At 34.3% G+C, this 11,177-nt stretch overlaps 1 protein-coding gene across 1 annotated transcript; it reads left to right on the forward strand.

The window, feature by feature from the left end:
* The first annotated feature begins 651 nt into the window (after positions 1 to 651).
* On the forward strand, positions 652 to 3,119 carry LOC112518773 (laccase-5-like). The gene is made up of 5 exons (XM_025126573.1): positions 652 to 782; positions 865 to 1,109; positions 1,194 to 1,322; positions 1,513 to 2,469; positions 2,715 to 3,119. Exons 1-5 carry the CDS (start codon positions 676 to 678, stop codon positions 2,843 to 2,845), a joined length of 1,569 nt encoding a protein of 522 aa, XP_024982341.1. The 5' UTR covers positions 652 to 675; the 3' UTR covers positions 2,846 to 3,119.
* Positions 3,120 to 11,177: the final 8,058 nt, after the last annotated feature.

Genomic DNA, 11,177 nt, shown 5'->3' on the forward strand with positions numbered 1-11,177 from the left:
ACAAAGATATTAGTTTTTTTATGACCTTCTAGTCACGATGTTTGCAACGAACCACGAGCTAAACAAACACATTTAGTCAATTTGGTGAGAATATTCTATTAAAGAAAGCAGGTGTCTTTAATTTATTGAAAAAGACACTAAAAGGGAAAGAAAGTAGACTTCTGAAGCAAGCAATGAGGAAAATTTATAACGTTTTGATAGGTCAGTGGGTGCACCAACTCGGGTTGAATAATATTGCCTTTGTGGACGGACCATCACCCAAAATCCAAACCTACTTTGCCAACTTCAAACAACTCTCACTATCTTTTTCTTCTCTATATAAGAAACTCGTTCTCTTTCCCAATTCCACAATTCATCTATTCTACCTCCTTTGATTGAGTATAGCATTCACACATTAGAGCCAAAAAGGATGACAACTGGTCCCGCCTCAACCCGCATTACTAGCAACGGTTTACGTGCTTTGTCCCTCTTGGGCTTGTTGCTTTTGGTTTCAAGTTTGTTCACTTTGGCAAATGCAACAGCTCACTACTATGACTTTGTCGTACGTTCTTTCCTCGACTTCGCTATATATTTTTATTTAATCACTTGATAATATTTATGGTTGATACTAACTATTTGGCATGGGATTAGGTTCAAGAAACAAAAGTGACAAGGCTATGCAAAACTCAGAAAGTTATGACGGTGAATGGGCAATTTCCAGGCCCGACCTTGGAAGTGAACAATGGTGATAGTCTAGTGGTAAATGTCGTCAACAGAGCTAAAGATAACGTTACCATTCACTGGTATAACCCCATGCATTATGAATAAATAGATGTTCTTTGTTAAAAATGAGGGTGTTTTTAATTCGTTTTTCTAAATCTTCAGGCATGGTGTTAGACAAATGACGACAGCATGGGCAGATGGACCGGAGTTCATAACTCAATGTCCGATTAGGCCAGGAGGGAGTTACACCTACAAGTTCAGGATTTCAGGACAAGAGGGAACGCTATGGTGGCATGCACATAGCTCGTGGGTCAGAGCCACTGTTTATGGTGCCATTGTCATTCGCCCTAAAGAAGGAGATTCCTATCCATTTGCCAAGCCAAAGCGTGATTCAGTCGTTGTTCTTGGTATGCTATCCATCCAACAAGATATAAATATATGTAGATTTCACATAATTGAGATAGATGACAGAATAAAATGATGATGCACAGGTGAATGGTGGAATGCTAACCCGTTGGATGTTATAAGGGAAGCCATGAGAACCGGAGGAGCTCCAAATATTTCTGATGCATATACCATCAATGGTCAACCTGGTGACCTCTATAACTGCTCCAGCAAAGGTTTGCTTCCATAGAACTGTCACACAAACTCATTGCGTATCAGTTCAAGTTAAGTTTTTCGTAATTTAAAACCACAAGCATGGAAAAAGCGAGATTTTGGTGAATCTTGATAGTTGTTAACGGACACATGACTGAGATTTGGATGAACTTTTTAAAATATTTTACTAATTCTCGGCTGTTTTATATGTAGATACCGTCATAGTTCCAGTGGATTCAGGTGAGACAAACCTCATTAGGGTGATCAATGCTGGTCTGAATCAACAGCTTTTTTTCAGTATTGCTAACCACAAACTCACTGTTGTGGGAGCTGATGCTTCCTACGTCAAACCCTTCACCACATCGGTCCTCATGCTTGGACCAGGCCAAACCACCGATGTACTCATCAAGGCCGACCAGCCACCGGCTAGATACTACATTGCTGCACGTGCTTATGCCAGTGCACAAGGAGCCCCATTCGACAACACTACAACCACAGCCATTTTGGAGTATAAAACCGCCCCTTGTCCAGCAAAGGGAGTTTCTTCTAAGCCCATTATGCCTTCTCTCCCAGCATTTAACGACACAGCCACTGCCACTGCCTTCAGCACCAGCTTCAGGAGTCCAGGTAAAACTCTGGTTCCAACTAAGATCGATGAGAGTCTCTTCATCACAGCCGGACTTGGAATAAATCCATGCCCACCAACCGCCAGTGCCAGTACATGTCAGGCTCCAAACAGGACTCGGTTCACTGCAAGCATGAACAACGTATCTTTTGTACTCCCATCCAACTTCTCTCTGCTGCAAGCACATCACCATGGCGTCCCCGGAGTTTTCACCACCGACTTCCCCGCGAAGCCTCCGGTGACCTTTGATTACACCGGTAACGTAAGCCGGTCTCTGTGGCAACCTACACGTGGCACCAAGGTCTACAAGTTAAAATATGGAGCAAAGGTCCAGATAGTGTTGCAAGGTACAAGTATCTTCACAGCCGAGAACCATCCAATCCATCTTCATGGATATGATTTCTACATAGTTGCAGAGGGATTTGGAAACTTCAACCCAGCAAAGGACACCTCTAAGTTCAACCTCGTGGATCCACCTCTGAGAAATACTGTCAGTCTACCTGTCAACGGATGGGCAGTCATTAGATTTGTTGCTGATAATCCAGGTAAAATATGGCAACCCTTCCGGTATGGATAGAAAATTAGATTTGTGAGCACTTTAGCTAAAAGTGGAGGGCTACCAATAACTTCCACCATGGTTTTAAGTTGATTTGGAGGTTATTGAGTCAGCCAGCTGCTTTAGGCTATGGGCGTTACATAAAGAATGGGAGGCACTATTATAATCAAGTTCAGCAAAAAGCTTACATTTCCTAGAAACATGTCCCTCATTTTTCAATTTTGCTTTCCTCAGGTGCCTGGATTATGCACTGTCACTTGGATGTTCACATCGGTTGGGGTTTGGCCACGGTGTTCTTAGTAGACAATGGAGTTGGAATATTGGAGACGTTGCAGACGCCACCAGCAGACTTGCCCGTCTGTTAACAACATTCGACAACAAAATAAAAATCATGATACGTAGCAATCTTGCTGTCTAAAATTATGTTGAGTTTAATGATGTTTTACCCCACATTGGGGATTTGGTCCTCTCGTATTTCGTTATTTCATTTTGTTTTCCTTCTCTTTGCAACATTGATACCCAGCTCACCAACGGAAGAAGCCGAAAGCTTGGAAGATATGAAACATATTGTACTTTAGAATCAAAGAACAGACATATTTACATAGCTACCTTGTTTCTAAAGCAATGAGAATTATTTTGGTATTATGATCGTTCCAAAATTTCACCCATTTATCTTATTACCATTATTTTAAAATTCTACGCAATTCCAACCCAAGACCAAACCAAACAAGCCAATATATCCCACCCGCATGTGGGGTCTAGGCTGGGTGAGATGTATGTAGACCCGACCTCCACCCCAAAGAGTAAAGCGGTTGGTTTGGTAAAGACTCCTGGCTTATGAAAAGTGTGATAAAATAGAGTTTGCACCAGAAAAACACAAAAAAGAAACACAAGACAAGAAAAGCGAGTTAGGACTCTAGTAACCTAACTACATACTCACTAATTCAAGGCAGTTCCAGTTTTCACCAATTTCTTTTTGTTCAAGGTTTTACACGGTTTTTCAGTTGTTCTACAGGATAGTGTTATTCTCAAATCAACAATTCTGCCAAATCACTCAAGCATTTGGAGTTTTCCATGCTGTTATTATTAGAATAAAAGAAAACACGTCAATTCTGGTGGCATAAATATTCACACATTATCAATTTGTAAATATCTGATTTACTTTTAAGAATCTAAACAAAGGAATGACTAAAAACCTGAAAGAATCGAGTATGCGCCTTATGACTTCCCCTTGTTTCAGCCAGAACGAGTCCGTAGGACCTCAGGACGTTGGCTTCCGCCAACAGTAAACAATTTAGGACATATCCTCCAATGCTTCACAAGTTCTACATTATGCTTGCAAACCGATTCAACTTCTGCTTCTTGGAGATTAAACAGAGCTTGATTAGAACAAGTCAAGAACAGAACATGGGGATCACCACAACCAATAAGGCAATAAGAACCCTAGAAGCTGTGGTTAGATGACTTTATGTAATGAAAGAACTCAGAAGAAAAGTGATCACTGGAGCAGCATCAAAACAAGGTATGATGGACGGATTAGGGAAAGTGCCTTTACCTTACGTTCAAATCTCAAAAAATACTTTCTGTTGAGGTTAGCCAGGGCAGATACACATGAACCAATTATGAGTAGGATCCAAGCTCCAATAAACAGCAGAGACAACCATTGTAGTAAATGGGAGGAAAGCAAGGTAAAGAGATGTGAGTGACACCAAGAGAATTCCAGGCTTTGCCCAGCCAAATTATAGATTAGGCATACATGCAGAAGTAGAGATTCAAAGTGTAACTTAATATAGCAAACAAGTGAACAACCAAAACTTGAAACCGCTTTTAATTGCTCATCCACCTAAACTGCTGACGACGAATCAGTCCTGCAGAAGCCTGCACGCAGATCCACTTGCTTCAAAATAAGAAAAATGTTTCACGTGTTAAGCAATAAAAAGATGAACAGATATAAAGTAAAAACCATAAAACAGTTCATCCTATGAGAGACATAATTGGTTGTTTTTCAACAAACAAAAAAGGGAAGGTAGAAAATTATGTGTAAAATGGGTGAGCTTTAATTCCATTGAATTAATCTCAAGGAAGACAATTTGAGGACTACATGAACAATTGTAGTACAACTGCAGTACCCAATCCTAACTACTTAGTACAGAATATTCTTCGATCGGAAGTACAACCTAACGGAAAGTACAAGTTATAAAGAAGTTCAGTTATAAGCAATCGCTCCATATTCTGAAATCTATCAAACAAGATCAGAATAGAAATGGACAAGATCAAAATCAAGGCCATATGTTCATCTAAGGTGATAAACTTGACAATGCGCGATTACGCGTTTTTTTCCCGCTAAATGGCTCATATGTTGGAACCAAATTGTTTTTCCAAGTGGAATCAGATTGTGCAACCGTGAGGTGTATTGAACTCGACAGACTAACAGGAACACAGAGTACATTACAGAAAATAAAATTTTAGGGTTTAGATTCATCTTTATCTGGTATCACAATAAACCACTACATTGCACAAATCAACTCTGCAAGAAGCATATAATACGAGATACCTCCAGCAGAATTAGCACCCAAACTGTGAATCTGTGACATTTATTGATTCTCTACAGTAAATAAAATCAATATGAAGCGATCACCGACTTAAGTTCTTCGAACTCGTTGATGATTCCATGAATCAACAGAGACACCGCAAAACGAAACAGGTCTAGATAAATTATCTAAAGGTCCGTTATGGTTTTAAAGCTTTTAACCATCCATTTGTGAATTTATATAAATTTAAAAATGGCGCATGAATCCTGAATTCGAACGCGTACCAATCATTATCGGCTCTGAAAATCGAACATTCTAGCATCAGTTCATCCGATTGTAGTTTTGATTTATCATCGTCTTTGTTTCGACGACATGGCCGAGCGCGGTGGTTTCCGGGTGGTATTGTATTGAAAACATGCATAACAAAATCATGCTTTTGAAAAGGTAAATTTTAAGACCACAAGATATTGGCAGCTGGCCCACCACAGGTGTTCATGGTTCAATCGGTAACAAGCAGATCATCACTAACTTTACCAATTAAAAATACAAAAACCAATAATCTCACTTTGTAAACGATATAACAAAAATGGAGAGCCTTATCTCATAAGTGAGAAAAAAAAACATAAAAATGGTCAAAATCACATGAATTGCATGAGATTTTATAAAAATCACATATATATATATATATATATATATATATATGATTCAATCGTTTTCTTATACTTTTATTTAACTATTATTACCTTGTTGGACTTTTTTGATATCATAAAGAAATATAAACATATTTGTCAACACATATCAAGACTATGTATATTTATGCATATATATGAATTCTCATTATTTTCATAAATGTCTTAATTGATTGGGTTGTACTGGTTGTACAAATGTTATAAGTTGCATTTGAAACGTCCTGTGTGTTTATGAATATGTACTAGAATGGTACTCGCACAATTCAGCGAGATAAATCTCGATTTTAATTTTTAGTTTTTATTTTTTGTCTCTATCGTATAATACGATTTTATGTTGTTTTGAGAAAACAGTAATGTTTTTGTTTTTAAATGAAATATGAATTTGAAGATGGTATAAAAATTTGAAAAGAAAATAGATCGATATTAGTATCAAATTAACTATTTAATAATTTTTTGTTTTTTTTATATAACTTCTTTAATTCAATTTTTTATTATAATTTAATAACAAAGTAATTTATTTTTGTTTAATAATATATTTTTTTATAAATAAAATAGTTAAACATTCTGTTAGACTCAATGATTATCTTAATTATATTTTAGATTTTCTRTATTTAAAATGAATGTTTATCTTGTATTTGATTATGTTTATCTGCAGTTAGGTACATGAATTTAAAAATAGAGCTTTAGTAAGTTGTACTTATACAAAATTACTTGTAATCTTGAATTTTAAGTAATATGCATCAATAAACAGTACTTCATGCATAAAAAGTGGTTTTTAAGAGTTTTTGTCAAATGTTTTATAATATTTTATACTATATTATAAAGCATTTGACAAAAACTCTTAAAAACAATTTTTTATGCATGAAGTACTGTATACTAATGCATATTACTTAAAATTCAAGATTACAAGTATATTATATATAAATACAACTTATTAAAGCTCTATGTTTGAATTCGTGTGACTAACTTTGGATAAACATAATCAAATAGAAGATAAACATCTCATTTTAAAATACAAAAAATCTAAAATATAATTAAGATAATTATCGAATTCTAATAAAATAATTAATTATTATCTTTATAAGAAAATTATATTATTAAACCAAATATAAATTACTTCGTTATTAAACCTCAATTAAATTAAAATAAAAAAAATTTGAATTACAAATTTTCACAAAAAATATGAATTTTAAATAGTTAATTTGATACTAATATCGATATGTTTTTGTCAAAATTTTATAATATCTTCAAATTTATATTTTATTCAAAAATAAAAACATCATCGTTTTTTTCAAAATCATATAAAACCATATTATAACATCGACTGAGATAAATAATAAAATGAAATATTAAAATCAAGATGTATCTCGCTGCATTGCGCGAGTACTTCATGCATAAAAAATGGTTTTTAAGAGTTTTTGTCAAACGTTTTATAATATAGTATAGATATAGATATATGGGGCATATATCCTTACATTCTATTTTTTAGCATGTTAATAAATGATTTAACCAGTTGGTACGTCGTAAAATGTTATACTTTACAAAAAGTGTCACAGTGTTATAAACGACGAAGTCGATGAGGAACCACATAATTCAATATTCAAAAAGCAAGTTCAGCAACGACCATGACATATATTTTGTTTGTTTTAATTATGTATAAAGTAAAAGTAATGCGTGAAAAGCAAAAACAAGACAAAATGTATAAGTTACATTCAGTTTGGATATGGATATGACATAGACCACAACTCCAACTTTCGTGTTTGTCATACTTATTTTTATGAATATTATATATATATAGGTTTACTTAGGATCATGTGAGACCAGTCTGTTTTCGTGTGACCTACAAGACATGTGAGACTATCTTTTTACACTTGAAATTTCATAGTAAAACACTGTGAAAGTAACTTTCACAGTGTTTTTGATGTGAATATTCATATTTTTTTTACCTTCACAATGTTCTGATTTGAAGTTTCAAGTGTAAAAATATAATATAACGAGTCTCACATAAACCCAACCCTATATAGATTTGTGTATGTATATTATGTGACTATGTGTGTGATTTTCTATTTTCGGTTACCCTTTATTTTATTGAAATATATGTTAAATTGTATCATGATAAAGTAATCGAAAAGCTAAACAAACACGAAATAAAGTGGAAAAATAAAATATGATATTACATCATGTTGTTTAAAAAATTGTATTCGAATCTGTTAAAAGATATTCTAAAATATTTAATATTTTTAAAAGAACTCTAACCAATAATTTTTCTAAAAAATAACAAAAAAAATATATTTTATTTATAAAAATGGTAACATAAAATAAAAAAGTAAAATCACAAATCAGATGCTCGTCCAAATTGGGAAAGCTGACAAAAATAAACCAAAATATTTTGAAATTTACATTTTTAACTCTAAACTATAAATTTATCTAAAAATAACCATAGGTTACCCTCTACCCACCGGCCCATGCATAGAGGGACCAATATGCCAAAAAAAAAAAAATGTGATCCACCACCGATAAAGTCTCATCTCCTTCACTTCTCTCGGCGATAAAGTTTTGACCCATCTCAAAAACTTTGGCGTGCAGGTCCAACAAGGGTTTCTTGATTGGCGTTCCGTCGGATCAGCACGACAACAGTTACGCCCCACCCTTAACCTCCTTGTCGCTGCCATCTCCTTTCATATCCCACGAAATGCATTGTGGTCGAATTCGTGGGGTCTCCGGTCGACGGAGCCCGAAAAAGCGATGAAAATAGTGAGAAACGCCCTCAAACAACACCGCTTCTTGTGCCGGTTTTTAATCATTGCTACATTCCGTGTAACGCGTCGTTGGCCGGAAACCCTATTTTTTACGTCGACCGGGAGAAATCGACCCTATTTAATCACTGTGGTTTTGATCTGTCTGGTTTCTTCGACCAGGAGAAATCGACCATGTTCGTAAAGTCCAACCCTGTTAACAAAAAAAAATCCAACGAAACTTTATCGAATATCTCTCGACGGAGTCTTGACACGGTGACCAGAGGGAGAATGCCGAGATGGGTCGAGGTTTGGAGTGATGCTGCCATGGACATATTACAAAATAATTTTTTTTGTTAATTGGTCCCTCTAGGATAACGTATGGTTATTTTTAGATAAATTTATAGTTTAGGGTTAAAAACGTAAATTTAAAAACATTTTAGGTTATTTTTATCAACTTCCCGTCCAAATCGTATTCATTCCAAGTACTTCCAGCACTTGTTAAATTTTAAAAAGAGTTTAAGAATATTATTTAAATAATAAATTTTGATAACCCTAATATAGGATTGGGTTCATGTGAGACCCAGAGTTTTTTGTGAGACCTGTAAGATCAATTTATGTTTATTGATCAACTTTATAAGCTAATGATCTAATGGTCTAAAGTTGTACGGTGACAATTTTATGATTATTGAGAAGTCTCGTGGCAATTTTGTATTTTGAATGTTCAGATTGTAGATCTAATCCAAAAGTTAAGAATTGTTTTTATGATTCTCACGAAAAACTGTTGGTCTTACATGATCTCAAGTCCCCCAATATATATACACATAATTAAAGAGGAAGACAAAAAAAATTGACGTGTCAAATTGTTACAAACTTATCCACATTGACTCGTGTGGCCGTATTAAAATACACATTACTCCTTTAACCAATCACCTGATCCGTCTAATCAACTTATTTTACTATATTTGGTATAATGTCGGTAACAAAAAGAGAGCAATATCGTGTGAAAACAAATGGAATGATAATGGTTTTGAGGGATTTGTATTTTATAAAAAGAATTGGATTTAAAGAAATTTGGATTTTAAATCTTTGGTGTGTTTAGTTTGTAAGATTTGAAATGAAATCGAATTTCAATCTTTATATCTAATCTATAAAAATAAATTATAAATAATTAAATTACATTTTTATTAATTGATAGGGGTCAGGTAGAGATGGCCAAATGGGTCCGGCTTGGCCCGTAACCGCCGGAGGACCGGAACCGAAGAGGGACCGGAACCGGCCCGGGACTGGTATGAACTAGTTGTGGACCGCCGGTTATGGATTCTAACGTTTTCTAGGACCGAGACCGGTTATGTAACCGGTTATAGGACCGGCCCGGCCCGGTCAACAAAAGTCAACGTGTATATATATATATATATATATATATATATATATAACAAAACATATTTTTAAACGTATTTATATAATTAAACGTATATATATATATATATATACGTTTTTTTAAACGTATTTATAATAAAACATATTAATAACATATTAAAAATTTATTGATAAACAAAAATTTGAAAAAAAATATTTTTTTTTTGGCCGGGATCGGAACTGGGACTGGATTCCTTAACCGGTTACCGGTAAGCTTGATCGGTTACAAGGTATTTCACCGGGACCGGGACCGGTTATGGCAGGACCGGTTACCGCCGGTTTTTGTCTTGATTAAGACCGGTAGGGACCGGTTAAGGACCGGCCCAGGATCGGATTTTGGCCATCTCTAGGGTCAGGTACCAGTAGTGACAATGGCAAAGGGGGGAGCCCTGCAAGTTGCCTATCTCATTCATATAGGGAATGCTACTTTAAGATTATTACAAAGCAATTGCATTTAATATTTTCTTAAATATTATTAATTACATACAATCCTACGAAATCTCATAAAAAACCAAGCATCCTCGAAGGATTTCAAAATATATGTCTGTGAGATTTCAATAAAATCTCGGAATTTCAATGAAATCACTGGATTTTAAATCCAGAAAATCATTTAAACAAACATAGAATTGGAACGAAATTATATCTCAAATCCAATTATTTCCCACAAACCAAATGGAACCTAAGAGTAAAATTCAACACTATCACATGTTTGTCGAGTAAGATTTTAGTTCACCAACACGACATCATATACAACAACTTAACCGGTAAGCGCTAACCGTGGTAAGAGTCGTCACCATTATTTACCGGGTAAGACTCCCGATTCTTGCCTTCGTTCTTACCGAATAAGATTTTTGGTTCTTGTCATATTCATCCGGTAAGATAATGTGACTTGGTAAGTGTTTACCCGGGTAAGTGTTTAGTAAACGGCCGTTAAGGAGAAAGTGAAAAAAAGTATTTAAATCCTTAATCACTTTTAATATATGTTGATTTAATGATTTAGATCAAGTCCCAAAATAATATATAAATTAGATTAGAATAATGTTTTTAATTAATCATTAATTAAAATTGATTAAGTTTCTCGTTATAATTATTATTCTTATAAAATAAAGAGAAAAGTAATTAAACAGTCATAAAATATAAAGGGAGAGGCTAATGACACCCCTAAGTTAGCTTTAATTGAGATTTTTTTTTTGTCTTTTTGTTATTATTATCTTTTGTTTATTATTATTTAAAGAAAATTTTAATTAATATATATTATTCATTTTATTTTCTGTTTTTTATTTATTTATATTATATTTTAATTGATATAAATTATTAATAAAT

The sequence above is a fragment of the Cynara cardunculus genome (assembly GCF_001531365.2).
Source record: "Cynara cardunculus var. scolymus isolate 2C chromosome LG 1, CcrdV1, whole genome shotgun sequence".
Taxonomy (NCBI): domain Eukaryota; kingdom Viridiplantae; phylum Streptophyta; class Magnoliopsida; order Asterales; family Asteraceae; genus Cynara; species Cynara cardunculus.